Source organism: Syngnathoides biaculeatus, chromosome 2 (assembly GCF_019802595.1).
Source record: "Syngnathoides biaculeatus isolate LvHL_M chromosome 2, ASM1980259v1, whole genome shotgun sequence".
Classification (NCBI taxonomy): Eukaryota; Metazoa; Chordata; class Actinopteri; order Syngnathiformes; family Syngnathidae; genus Syngnathoides; species Syngnathoides biaculeatus.
Genome location: NC_084641.1, coordinates 4,368,280 through 4,382,382, shown reverse-complemented (window position 1 = coordinate 4,382,382; position 14,103 = coordinate 4,368,280). Strand labels below are relative to the sequence as shown.

The following is a 14,103-nucleotide window of genomic DNA, read 5'->3' as shown; positions in this document are numbered from 1 at the left end:
GTGAGTCTCTGCGCTGCACATGGAGCAAGGCTGAGAACTGTCAGACCTAGCCAACACTGGCAGGAGTACCGGTCCGCCGGTGTTCCATCTGTCCACTAGCAGCTGACTACAGAGCTGGCTAACGCTTTATGCTCATTTTGTGACCCACACATCGGCTCAGCACAACAATGACAATTTATCGAGTCCACAAAAACTCTCATGTCAAATTTATTTATTGAATGATAAAGTAGATAGGATAACTAATCACCATGACAGGCCTAATCAAAAGTGCCTTTGAAAAAGCAGCAGTTGCACAGAAAAAAATGACTCCTCCCTGTTGTTTGCATCTTTATTGCCTTCTTAGCACAAACATTTACCCCAGGTGACTGTCCGATGTTCACATTAGGAAAAAGCTTTCTCCTCTCATCTTTGCTTTGCTCGTGGGCCCTTTCCCACGATGCACCTAACGAGGGAGGACAGTCAATCGAAGACCCGCCTGAAGCCTAACGCTCCCCGGGTTCTCGTTTCTGCTTGTGAGGCAGTGCACATGTTTGTGGCCTGTTTAGCTTGAAGAGAAAAACACCGGCTGGATACATTCCAAACCATTACAACACTCGGAGAGGAAATGCAAGCCTCCTCCGGGAGGGTTTTTGTTAGTGGCGCTCACGGGGGGCCAATAATGGAAGTACATTTTTTATTCCAACAATAGACATCTCTGGCAGTGGGGTGAGAGAAAGCGCAAGATACTTCAAAGTGTCACTTGGTGTGAAGATCAAAGCATCTGTCTGAATTTCTGCATGCATGTGCACATTTCCATGCGTGTAGCTCCAAACTAGCTGGAGGGCTTGGAAATGAGAAATTTAGTTTGATTCTGTGTAAATCCACCCAAAAGTTCACGCCTGCAAGCCAAAACAGCTTTTACCTGTGATGTCTGGTTTCTGTGGCATGAAGAACTGGTAGAAGGTGGGCTCTGACAGTCCTTTCACGTTTCGGGCTGTTATCTCCACTTCGTATCGGGTGTTCCACTGCAGTGGCTGCAGAGTCGCAAAGTCATTGGAGCCTGGAACGAGCTTTGTCATCCATTGCTCCTCCTTGTCCTGGAAGAGAATAAAGACTGAAGGACTTCAGAGGAAAATGGATGGAAACTGGTGTGAACAATATGATGGCACATACTGTCTTGTACTTGACAATATATTCCACGATGGGCATCCCTCCGTCATCCTGTTTAACCAGCCCCAGCTTGTAGGCTTTCCCCATTCCTCTCTGACCGTGGACTGCCGGTGGGCTTGGTTCTCCTGAAGGACATGTGGGAGGGGGAGACCGAAAGTCAAAACAACGTGGCAAGGCTAGATAGATGAGGAGAGGAAGGGAAGCTTTTTGAGAGGGAATGAATTTCTGTTGATAGAAGCTATCAGAGTAAGTTATAATCTCATGTTGGATGCAGGGATGAGCTCTACAACCATGAAGTCCATTCACCAATTGTAAAATGGAACCAGCAGATTTAGACTCATGTAGTTTGCGGGCGGAAGAACAACAACACGAATGCAATTTAGGCCTACAGACCTCCGCATGGTGTATGCCTCACTGGGGTGAGGATATAAATGTCATTTATATCCCCAATATGACGTTGGCATTGAAACAAGAAGTCACAAAATGGAGACACAAACTCCCCCCAAGTGCAACCTCACCCACGCATCGAAAAAGGAAACAGAGTGAGTTTAGCCATCTTAGCCAAATTAACATGAAAAATATTATATTTGAGATGAAGATACCTTGGTGAAAAACCGGCGGATCAAAAATGAGCACATTGCGTCCTCAGTCGCCGAGAGGTGCCACTGTGTCCAACTCAAATCAAATTCTCAAGCGAGTGCGGGGGACTTACGGATGGGTAAGGTCTGGAAAGTCTCCATGTGACTGAAGTCACCCTGACCCTTCCCGTTGACGGCCGCCACTCGGACCTCGTATGTTGTGTTGGGCTCCAGGCCGCTGAGTGCCACCGTTGCTAGCGAGACAAAGACGCGCCGATCACACAGTGACCACAAACATGAATGCACAACTTTTCCTGATGGGAACAAATAGGCTCATAAATTGCTGAATACCTGCTCATTTGTAGCTATTTCCCTGTGCGCACACTGAATATTAAATTTTAAGTGTAAACAGAGCATCTCAATATCAGAGCACAGTCTCTCACTGGAAACAATTTACATAACCTTCCCTGCACCAGAAAGCCAACAGCGTAATGAGTTAGCCATGTTGTTTTGTCATTCTGCAAAAATTAAATGCTCTGTGGTGGGAGCTTGTGCGCCGCTTCAGTCCTGCAACACAGCTTACTTATGTCTCTGGCTTTAAGCACACGTTTCAATTTGTGCAAAAGCATTGCAACTTAAAGGGTCCTGCCATCTAATTATGTTTCAGTATTTTCATTTGTGAAAGGGGTTTCTCGAATGTCTTGCACTAGATTCTAATTAGCTAAGTGAGCAAAAGTATTTTGGGTCCTCTTTTTGAAATAAGTAATCCATGAAACGTTTTCAAATAGACCTTATATATCCTCTTATTTTGTGGTTTTATTTTCTAGTTACAGCATTTACTATGGAGGACGACAGCGAGTTCTTAGGATAAACATTTTGGAACACAGAACTCAATCGATTCATAAACTTGGGCTTGGGCGACACTCTTTGTTGGGGAAAAAAGTGCACAAAGCAAAGTCCACAAGGGCATTCTTGGATGTTTGGTGTGGAAGAATTTGACAATTCTGACCTCTAAGAAATCAATCAATAAATGAATGAATTAATTAATAAAAAAAAAAAGAAACTTGTGTGCCAACTTCAGTGACCTCTGACCAGGCTGCAGGATGAAAGGAACAACCTTATACTATTAGCCCAATACGGCAAGGTGTCCTGGTACCTGTGACTGACTCAGCAGCCCATTTCAAACTTACTCTGCACATTATGTGATCTGACGTCCCTCCAGTCCTGTGGGCCTGCCTCCTTGTACTGGACCAGGTAATAGCCAATAGGCACGCCACCGTGAGAGTCCGGCTTCATGAAGGTGACAGTAGCCAAACGCTGGGAGACGGCCGACAGGCGTACCAAGTATGGATTGGACGGCACATCTGGAAATGCATGTGAGCACACTTCAGTTGCAGCGTTACGCAAACAGGTCCTGAGAGACCCCAGAAAAGACCCCAAATCTGTTAGTATGGTCTTCACCGATTTGTTGTGATCGTGTTGTCTCAGTAGCCTTGTTTACTCCAAGTCTACATGTGAGGTCTGCTATTAGTGATTACTTTTGTTATCCCTGGCAATTCACTCTGCACCGAAGCTAAGTGGAATTCGCAACTGTGTATTGTAAGGGAATGGCAAGGAAATGTGTTGGAGATTAGGATTCAGTGAACAGAGGTGATGGTGAAACTTTGTGAAAAATGAAAAAGAGGACATCAGCATTGGCAAAGAGGCAGAGCTTTGGAATGTACTGTAATCTAGTTGTGGAGTCCTTTATGTGGGATTGCCAACTTGGCACAGTCTGGATTTAAGTGGAGGTCAAGGCTCAAACTCACCTGCCTGGGCCAGAATGAATTCCTGGTATCGAAGGCCAATGTTATTGCGGGCAGTACAGTTGTAGCGACCAAAGTCCCTGTCGGACATCGGTGTAACCTGGAAGCAAAAAAAAAAAAATCTGTTGATATTCATGCTCCCAGAAATGTCAAACAAATGTGAAAACCAAAAAATTCTGTGTGCTGATGCTTTGGCCACACCTCCAGTACGGACTTCCCCACGGTGTTGTGCACCCGCGTATTGGTGGTCTCCTGCGCAGAGATGGTGAAGTGCTCCCTCCTCCACAGTAAAGTGGCGGGCGGGTTGGACATGACGTCACAGCTGATGTTGACTGGGTTCCCCTCCCACGAATAGAAGATGGTGTGGTTGCTCAAGAACTTTGGTATGTCTGTTCACAACAAAACCATGGTGGATCTTACTCTCATTTCTGTCAATTTTTGGAGTATTTACCGCAAACACATACAGTACAGTACATATGACTCACTGACATTTCACCCTCTAAGCATAAGAAGAGTTTCTGTGCATGATTAAAAAGATAAACATGAACTGGAGCCGCTTCACTCTTGGGGCAGAAATGTCAAAGGATCCAAACGGACACACATTCATGGTGCAAATGGGAGAGGCAATAATGGGGATGTGCGGCGGCAGCGCGAGCTGTCCTGCAGATTTTTCTCAGTCGAAGCATTGTGGTTGTTTTGTTCTCGCTTGCAGGATTCCATTAGAGAGATTGATTCTCAGTTCTCCATCACCACTGAGGACATCTTATCCCCTCTCAGCCTGCAGTGACTTATTAAATGAGTTCATTTGTCGTGTGGCAGCGGTTGCCTCAGTTCCGTCTGTGCTGGAGCCGCTCGTCAGCTGAGCCCAATGCAACGTCATTTACTGTCTAATGATGCGCGTGTGATACATGAGGATGCCAACGACGTCACCTTGCCTGAGCAAAGTATCTTTTGAAGCGACACCGCGACATTCAAATGCAATAAATGAATTTGCTCTCGCTCTGCCTCGTTGTTTATTTTATTGTTTCTGCGAGCGTCAGGATGCTGCGACCCCTTGTCCACTGCTCTCATTCAACCAGTGCTTATAATAAAGTCAATCATTCCAAGGTCAATAGTCACATCTCTGCGTCAGACCTCATTAGGTAGGGGATTGGCCACTCCAAATAACTGCCAAGCAAGAAGTGAATTGGAGGAATCACGTCTGTTGCAGGAAGGCTGTCAGCGTGGGAGTGACAATGCATGGCTATTTACCTTTCTGTAGGCTTAAAAAGTGGCACACTTGCAAACACAGTGTTCAAAGGAAATGAAAGAACAACCCGTGATTGAACGTCAGAGCTCTACACATCGACATGGACATTAGTCTTGTTCAAAACCATGTCCCTGTTTGCAACTGCTTGTTTTTAAAATGGTTCAAGCTGCGTGGGAGGACAAAAGTGGTCAGTCAAGAAACAGTCAGAATATTGTGGAATGTCCAAAAAAACTGAAATAAAACGGACACTTACACTCAATATCCAGAAACATGCTCTTCTGATGGCCTCCGATCCTACTGAGTGCCTCACAGTCAAAGCGGCCCAGGTCAGTAAGCCGAACGCTGCTGATGGTCAGCGCTGACTTGCCGTGGTGACCCCGCACTTCAAAGCGACCGTCCTGGCTCTGAGGACATGAAACGGTGAGGACAAGTCACTTCCAATTCACAAGCTTTGAACAAAGCTGAAGCTCAAAACAATGCGCTTTAAAGGGGAAGGCCACTCATTGAAAATAACAATGTATCAGATAGGTCATGTCATTGGTACTGTAACTTTAAAATAGAGATTTTCATCAGATATCATTTAAGGTTGTTTATATCGGCAATTTTGAATGTTCCCGGTTACTGACATTTTGGCAAGTCACATGACCTACGTGCGCGGATGTGACGTGTCATGAGCTCAACCTGAGGCTCGGTTACATTCCTACACAGTTATTGTCAGCGCCGATTTCTTGGACTTATCCTCATCTGATTAAGAAATAGAAGTATCGGTTGATCGGGAAGATGGAGGAATACGTCCATCCAGATTTGAAACTGTCAATAATGTTGAATATTCGGATGGTTCTTCAGATGGGAAAGACACGGAGTCTGACCACTCGGAGGCCTGCGGGAGGAACAGAAGTGTGTAATCAAAGGCCAACGGAGCTCCGGCCACGAGCAAGCAAGCTCCGGGCCGGCAGAGAGCGAGCGAGCTCCTGGCCAGTAGCCGGCAGCCGGCTGCAAGCGAGCGAGCTCAGGTTGAGGACATGACATATGACATCCACAGACATAGGTCACGTAACCCGCCAAAATGTCACCGACTGGGAACATTCAAAACTGCCGATATAAACAACCTTAAATGATATCTGATGAAAATCTTTATTTTAAAGTTATAGTACAAATGACATGAACTATCTGATACATTGTTATTTTCAATGAGTGGCCTTCCCCTTTAACTGAATGAAAAACACCTTCCATTGGTTTAAAGGCACATTTTTTAGTACAGTGTTTAGATCAATTTAAACACATTTTTGATCTTGTCTCCTCTTTGCTCACAATCAGCGAATAAGACTCCAAATGGCATGCTCAATTTTAGAAAACATTGATGATTCACTAATATGTTCCAAAAAAAGTTTGCAAATTTGTTCTTTTCAGCGGCTTCGTTATGCCATACGCAGATCTTGCTGCAACAGTTTGACATTAAGAGCTCTTGTCCACAATGTGCCAAAAGACATATTTTAAAATAATCCAGCCTGCCATGCCATTCTTCACGTTTGGATGCTATTATTTTTTTGTTGAACTCTAATTAATAATTATGTGCCTCACAGTTCTGAGAGATGGGGTTCAAAGGAGGAGCAGTGGCAGGACTTTGAGCCCCTCTGGGATGACGGAGCTTCACACCCAATGTCAAAGGAAGAGGCTGGACACCCTGCGGAACAAACTCAATTCGGCGGGTGTATCCAGGATCTCGTTCTTTCGGTCACGGCCCACAGCCCGTGACCATAGGTGAGAGTAGGAATGTAGATCAGCTGGTAATTTGAGAACTCGGCCTTTCTGTTCAGCTCTTTCTTGCCCACAAAAATTATTCATACTGAGGAAAAATCCAGCAGCAGGCGTGGAAGTTGGTGAAGTAGAAAGTATTAACTGTATTCTATTGCTGATGTCATATGTGATGTGTTTCATATAAAACAGAAAGAATGTCATTATCCAAGCCGCTTATGCTAACAAAGGTTGCAGGAAAGCTGGAGCCTATCCCAGCTACCTTCGGGCGAAAGACAGACTACAGCCTGAACTGGTCGCCACCTCAGTTGCAGGCCAGATATCAAAACCATCACCGAGCGGGACTCGATCCCACGCTGCCTGCAACAAAGGCAGGCGTGTGTACCACTACACCATCAGTGACTCAAAGAAAGAATACCAAGACAAAATAAACAAAGACTACATTTAAACATCAGCGGGGATATGTATAACACACAATGTTCCTGTGAAGTTGTTACAAATTTCCAGAGGTTGCAGGTACAGAATATACTGAATATCTGTGAGCGTATGGTTTTCCACACGAGCATATCTGAAAACTAAAAGCAAGGCAAGAATGGGAGACTAGCCCTATCTTCCACTGGACTACCAAGAATGGACCCACACTCTCACCACACTATGCCGAGAAATTGCGCAAACACCTGTTATCAAAATGAACAGCAGTCATCTCCAGGTTGCTTGAGTCAAAATGGTGGCCAGTGGATCCATCAGAGCTTGGAACCCCCTGTTCTAAACTCAAGTGTACTGGTTGGTGGCTTTTGACGTGCTTTATCTTGCTACGTGTGCCTGTAGAGTAGAAGCACACATCTTCCCTTGCACATTTCACTCTTTGTGATGACCCGAGTCCACCCCCGCACACTCTTTACGCTGTCTCTGCTCCATCCTGCAGATTTTATCGGCACTCTTATCGCAGCAGTACTGTCAGCCAGTGAGTTGCACTGGTCTACTTCGCCAGCTGGGGTCATTGGAATTGGAGGAGTGTGCACGTCCTGAATGCTGAGGATGTAGGGATCTGTGAGGAGGCGAAAAAGAGAGGACACCTTCCAGGACGTGAGCTTCTGCATGAGCCAGGAAATGAGTGGCTAAAAAACCCTCTGCCCCCACCCCCAATTTCTCTCTGCCAACTGGCGGGGTGTGCGTGTGTGGAGACTAAGTCAGCCTCCAAAGCACCGCCTGTTTGATATGCAGCTCAGTGGAATGCAAGTGGTCAACACACAACAGTGAAGTACAGACTCGCACGTATTCACAAAAGCTATGAACTAGCTGCACAGGGGGTCTGTCATGACAACACACAGCTCAAGGGGACACAGCTTTATAGGATTGGTGGGGAAGAGGGGTTCGAACACATGCTTCTTGCAAAATGCAGAAATAATACAAGCAAACATCTGACTCTCAGCGGGGGAGGCTAGGATGCTTTCATCGCCATGCTAGAGACTTTTTAGAAATGCCAGCAGTAAATGTCAGCATGACTTGAAACTTTTACTTTTGATTACTGCATTGCCTCGTCCTTGTGACAACAACAAAATGTGTTGTATTAAGAAAGCAGTTGGAAAGCAGCAATTAAGTATTGGAGCTGCGGTTGTCTTCAGGCAGAACAAGAGCAAGAGTCCCAAGAACCTCTCAATGAAGGGTCCTCTGAAGGCTTTCAGTCACATTTAATGCTTTATTTTTCCAACCACCCCTTAAGTGCTCAAGGGGGGAGCGAATTTACAAACTGTTTTACTCACTCATGTATGCTATGCTATTTTGGATGGTCCAGATGGATGGCGTTTGGGAGAGTTGGCGGATGGACGACATGTCCCTACAAAGCTGGCAGGTCAACAAGGAGGTGGCAGGTTTGGGCTGGGAGAGAGTTGGTTGGCCCCCTTCAGGGTGCCAACAATTTCCTGGCATCATATAAAAATTTGTCTTCTGCAGAAAAATATTTTTTCCACAGGCAAAGCACCACCCTGTGACAGGCGTATACTTCCAAACAGCAACTCTGGGACAATCTATCTAGGAGCAATCATCTATGGCACATGTGTGCAATGGCATGCAGCGCAGGTTTACGTCTGATGGGTGCCTGTTCCCTGTGGCAAATAATTTTTTAAAAAGTTCAGTCCCGGCATAGTGCACTATGACGACATCTCGGTGCATCCGAAAGGAAAGAGTGAAAACAATGCGAGACATTAGAGGGATTCTACAGTAAAATCAAATCAGGTTTTATGTCCCAAAGTCTGGCACAGAAGACAGAGAACGTACTTTCATACAGAATGCTCTTGTTCTGCCTGAAGACATCTCGAAGTGTCTGCGTAGCAGTGGAGCTCAGTCATGAGCGTAAATTTATTTTCCCAGATCCTGCCTTGCCAGAATCAGCTGAACCCATACCCTTCATTTTGCAGCTGCTCATCCGCACTTCATCGTTCTCATGTAGGCAAAGGAAGGGGTTTATGTTGGAACAGTGCGGCCTGCTTTACGTCCATATCTGGCGTAGAAGGCACCAGGCTGCTTCCTGTTCAGTCGAGTCACAACCTGCCTTATATGGGCCAGCATACGTACCCTACCACATGGTGCAGCCTGTGCAATATAAATTGGCACAATTGTGAAGGGGCTTTACAGTTATAATTGAGGTGATATCAAAGAGGGGGTTCCTTGTCAACATCTGACTTGAAGGGCAAAAATGTCTTTTGGTCAAAATGTGATTACCCCCAATGTATTTCTATGTAATGACAGCAATAGCACATATTACAGACCACTTTATGACCCATTTCCGATAATATTGTGTGTGACGCTATTTTAGAATGCTGTATTTTGAATAAGCCCCCCCATGAAAGAAACTATCCATGGATGAGAGATGGTTGAGAAACTGAAGGCCCTATCACGCTAAAAATTATAGCTAGTGTTTACACCATCAGTATTGCGGGGGCTGATCACTAATCAGCGAGTTTAGGAAAAAAAAAAGAGCAACAATCTGATCACAACATGGAGCAATGACTTGTTCATATAAAGTATACTTAATTCCTTAATTGCTCAAAAATATTTACAATAAATAATGTACAGTATCATTCTACATCTATATATGCCAGTTCGGAATACTGACAGACAGAACAAATGAACGATTTATTAGCTGGCAGGAAGTACATTTACAATCATCAATGTATCCACTTTTTCTGACATTTTTGTTGGTGTGACGTTTTTGGGATTTTTAATTGTTAAATATGTGCATTGGGTCCATAATTCCATGATCCCTCCATGATTTGACAGAACGGCAGCGTGTTTACACAAAGCCATTACTGCTAGCACTAGCTTGCTCTGCTACAAAGGGTTTTGTTGCCTGGTTGCCTGGTGTATCATATTAAAAGTCCGTGAATATACCTCAAGCAAGCCTTAAATGGACATCCTCTTCTGAGCAATGGTGACCACCAACATACGCTTTCAACCATTTTGTTCTTATAATAAATGACCTTTTGTTATTATTATGATCATGTTGTGGTGTTTACATAATTCACCCGCGGGACCTCGAGTTGGGGTGCGGGGTTCCGCACGGATTGTTTTTGTTGTTGCGCTTCCGGAGAAAAAGGTTAACAGAGTTCCCGCCGTTATGCGAGTTTTTTGGTGATGTCGAACAATAAAGCAAGTTTTGTTTCTGTGTCCGACACTCCGCCTCCGACTCCTTTTCTCCGGCGCTACACTGGTGACCCCGACGTCAGTCCCGGCATTTTCGAGATTGAAATGAACATGGCAACCGCCATCCTCAAATTGCCGGAGTTTTGGGAGACGTCCGCGGCAGCGTGGTTCGCACAGACTGAGGCTCAGTTCGCCCTCCGCGGGATCTCAGATGATTCCACGCGTTACTACCACGTTGTCTCAGCACTCGGGAGCTCAACGGCGGCCAGAGCAGTGAACTTCATCACCTCTCCCCCGGCCCGAGATAAGTATGCTGGGATCAAGGCTCACCTTCTCAAGGTTTTTGAGCTTTCACGGCCGGAACGTGCCCGACGTCTGTTGGCTATTAATGGACTGGGGGACAGCAAACCTTCCGAACTCATGGAAATGATGCTAAACCTGCTGGGCACGGAAGAGCCCAATTTCATTTTCATGGAACTGTTTCTCAGGCAAATGCCACCGCATGTTCAGACGGCGCTCGCGAACAGTACTATCACTGAGCCCCGGGCCCTGGCCGAGGAGGCCGACCGTTTCTTCCTGGCAACCCAGCGCTTCTCCCCTGAGACGCTGGCCGCGACGTGCAGTTACTCACCTTTGGGCGCGGGGGTGGCATCCAGCAGGGGCCCCTTCGGCACCGACGGCCGTGCCGGCACAGGCTTGTGCTACTTCCATGCCCGTTTCGGTGCGAAAGCGAAGAGGTGCCGCGCCCCTTGCAACTACGACGCGTCGGGAAACGCCAAAGCCCACGCTTCGCAGCGGCCGTGAGCGTGGGCGCGAAGAGCCGGCTGCTGTTCGTCAAGGACAACCTTTCCGGGCGCAAATTCCTTTGTAACACCGGCGCCCAGAGGAGCGTCCTGACGGCCACTGCGGAGGACGCCGCTGGCGGGACTCATGGGCCACCCCTACTGTCCACTAATGGCTCCCCTATCCGCTCTTATGGCATGAGGACTGTGGACTTGTGTTTCGGGAGTCAGCGCTTCACATGGGACTTTGTCACTGCGGATGTCTCATTCCCTCTCCTTGGTGCTGATTTTTTTTGTGCCCACGGGCTGCTGGTGGATGTTAAGAGGGGCCGTCTGGTGGATGCACTGACTTTTTCCACGGTCGCCTGCGTCCGCAATGAGGCGACTTATGGTGGTCTCTCCAGTTCGCTATCGGACGGCACCAAGTACCAACTCCTCCTTGGTGAGTTCCCTGCCTTGACACGGCCCACTTTCTCCTCTGCCACGACTAAACATGGGGTCGAGCACCACATTGAGACCAAGGGCCCCCCGATCCACGCGAGGGCCCGACGGCTTGATCCCGAGAAACTAGCAGTCGCTAAGTCCGAGTTTGCCAACATGGAGCGTCTGGGCATCGTCCGCCGCTCGGATAGCCCGTGGGCCTCGCCACTACACATCGTCCCTAAACCGAGTGGTGGGTGGCGACCGTGTGGTGACTACCGCCGCCTTAACGACGCCACTACGCCCGACCGCTACCCTGTTCCACACATTCAGGACTTCTCAGCCCACCTGGCAGGCAAAATCTTGTTCTCCAAGGTCGACCTGGTGCGCGGGTATCACCAGGTTCCCGTGCACCCCTCAGACGTTCCCAAGACAGCTGTAATCACTCCGTTTGGACTGTTCGAGTTTCTGAGGATGCCGTTTGGTCTTAAAAATGCGGCACAATCTTTCCAGCGTTTAATGGATTCTGTGCTCAGGGACTTGCCATTTGTGTTCGTCTATTTGGATGACATCCTCGTCGCCAGCTCCTCGGAGGATGAACATCTGATGCACCTCCGCGAACTCTTCGCAAGACTTGAGCAGCATGGCCTGATCATCAACCCGGCAAAGTGTGTTTTCGGGGTGCCCTCTATCCAGTTCCTCGGGCACCTCATAGACAAGAACGGCGCCGCCCCCCTTCCGGCAAAGGTGGAGGCCGTCTCCGCTTTTCCCCGACCTCGCTCGGCTCTGGGCCTCCGGGAGTTCCTGGGGATGGTGACTTTCTACCACCGGTTCATCCGCCGGGCGGCCCACATCATGCGCCCGCTCTATGAGGCTCTTAAAGACAAGGCCCCCAACCGGGACGTTGAATGGACGGCCGAGAGGATGGAAGCCTTCGAGGCTACGAAGGCCGCACTGAGTCGTGTCGCTATGCTGGCTCACCCGACCCACGGGGCCCCGGTCGCTCTCACTACCGATGCATCGGACTACGCTGTTGGAGCCGTATTCGAACAGTGGGTCGGCGGCGCCTGGCAACCGCTTGCCTTTTTCAGCCGTCAGCTGGTCCCCAGGGAGCGCAAATACAGCACGTTCGATAGAGAGCTCCTCGGCCTCTGGCTGGCGATCCGCCACTTCCGCTCCCTATTGGAAGGCCGTGAGTTCACGGCATATGTGGACCATAAACCCCTCACTTTCGCCATGTCCAAGGTGGCCGAGCCGTGGTCCGCCCGCCAGCAACGCCAACTGTCGTTCATCTCTGAGTACACTACGGACATCCAACACATCGCCGGCAAATCCAATGTGGTCGCGGACTGCCTCTCTAGGGCGATCGTCGGCACTGTGCATCTGGGTCTCGACTACTCCCGCATGAGCGCAGACCAGGCCTCGGACCACGGGGTGCAGGCCCTCAAGACTTCTGACACGGGTTTGCGCCTGGAGGAAGTCGCGGTTGGTGACTCGGGCGTCAGGTTGCTGTGCGACCTCTCGGCTGACCAGCCTCGGCCGCTGGTCCCTGCAAACTGGCGAAGAGCTGTTTTCGAGGCGGTCCACAACCTCTCCCACCCCGGAAGGAAACCGTTCGTGTGGCGCGGTCTCAAGAAAGATGTGCAGGCCTGGGTCGACTCGTGCGTGGCCTGTCAGCGGGCTAAGGTGCATCGCCACACAAAAGCCCCCTTGGAGCCCTTTGCTGTCCCCGAGAGGAGGTTTGACCACGTCAACGTTGACTTGGTAGGTCCACTTCCTCCCTCGCACGGATTCACCTACTTGCTCACCATGGTGGACAGGACGACCCGCTGGCCCGAAGCCGTTCCCCTCTCCTCGACAACGTCGTCAGACGTGGACCGGGCGTTCATCGGCACGTGGGTTGCACGCTTCGGGACACCGTGCGACCTTTCTTCAGATCGTGGCCCTCAGTTTACCTCTGAACTCTGGAACGCAGTTGCTGAGAGTTTGGGGGTCAAGCTGCACCGCACTACCGCCTATCACCCCCAGGCGAACGGTCTTTGCGAGCGGTTCCACCGCTCCATGAAAGCAGCCCTGCGTGCCGGCTTGACGGACGGCAACTGGTTGGATAAGCTCCCGTGGGTTATGCTCGGCCTCAGGTGCGCCCCCAAGGAGGACCTGTTGTCCTCATCCGCCGAACTTGTCTACGGCCAGCCACTGCGGGTCCCCGGCGAATTCATCCCGGACGCCACAGCGCCCTGGTCCGCAGCCAGGCAACGGTCCTCCCTGCTGGAGGCCGCAAAAGGGTTTGCGCCGGTTCCCACGTCGCAACATGGCACCCCAGCTGCCCGGCTGCCCCGTCACCTGCGCTCTGCGGATTTTGTGTTTGTTCGTCATGACGCCCACCGTGGACCTCTCCGCCCCCCATACGACGGGCCGTTCAGGGTCCTGGAGCACGGGGATAAGAGCCTGCTCGTGGACATTGGCGGCAGACCCGAGACTGTTTCCGTGGACAGGGTCAAACCCGCGCACCTGGACATTGCCCAGCCTTTGGGGTTGGCCCTCCCCCCGCGCCGGGGTCGTCCCCCTTTGCCCTGTGCCCCTGTGCCCGCCGGGGTACCCTTGACCCCGCCTGAGCCCTTGTCCCGTGACTCAATGGACAGTGCGGCCCCGCCCCCATCGGCCCCTACAGTGCACACTCGCCGGGGTCGGGTCATCATCCCTCCACGGCACAAGGATTTTGA

At 49.5% G+C, this 14,103-nt stretch overlaps 1 protein-coding gene across 7 annotated transcripts in view; it reads right to left on the bottom strand.

Annotated features, from left to right (window-relative positions):
- LOC133504891 (neural cell adhesion molecule 2-like) overlaps positions 1 to 14,103 on the bottom strand; it is a 229,684-nt gene that overhangs the window by 17,255 nt on the left and 198,326 nt on the right. For all 7 annotated transcript variants that reach the window (XM_061827648.1, XM_061827631.1, XM_061827611.1 and 4 more), the window contains 7 exons: positions 5,035 to 5,185; positions 3,734 to 3,921; positions 3,536 to 3,632; positions 2,918 to 3,091; positions 1,862 to 1,981; positions 1,153 to 1,274; positions 902 to 1,076 (listed from right to left, as the gene is read on the bottom strand). In XM_061827648.1, the coding sequence (XP_061683632.1) occupies positions 902 to 1,076; positions 1,153 to 1,274; positions 1,862 to 1,981; positions 2,918 to 3,091; positions 3,536 to 3,632; positions 3,734 to 3,921; positions 5,035 to 5,185 (1,027 nt within the window). The remainder of the gene's footprint in view (positions 1 to 901; positions 1,077 to 1,152; positions 1,275 to 1,861; positions 1,982 to 2,917; positions 3,092 to 3,535; positions 3,633 to 3,733; positions 3,922 to 5,034; positions 5,186 to 14,103) is intronic.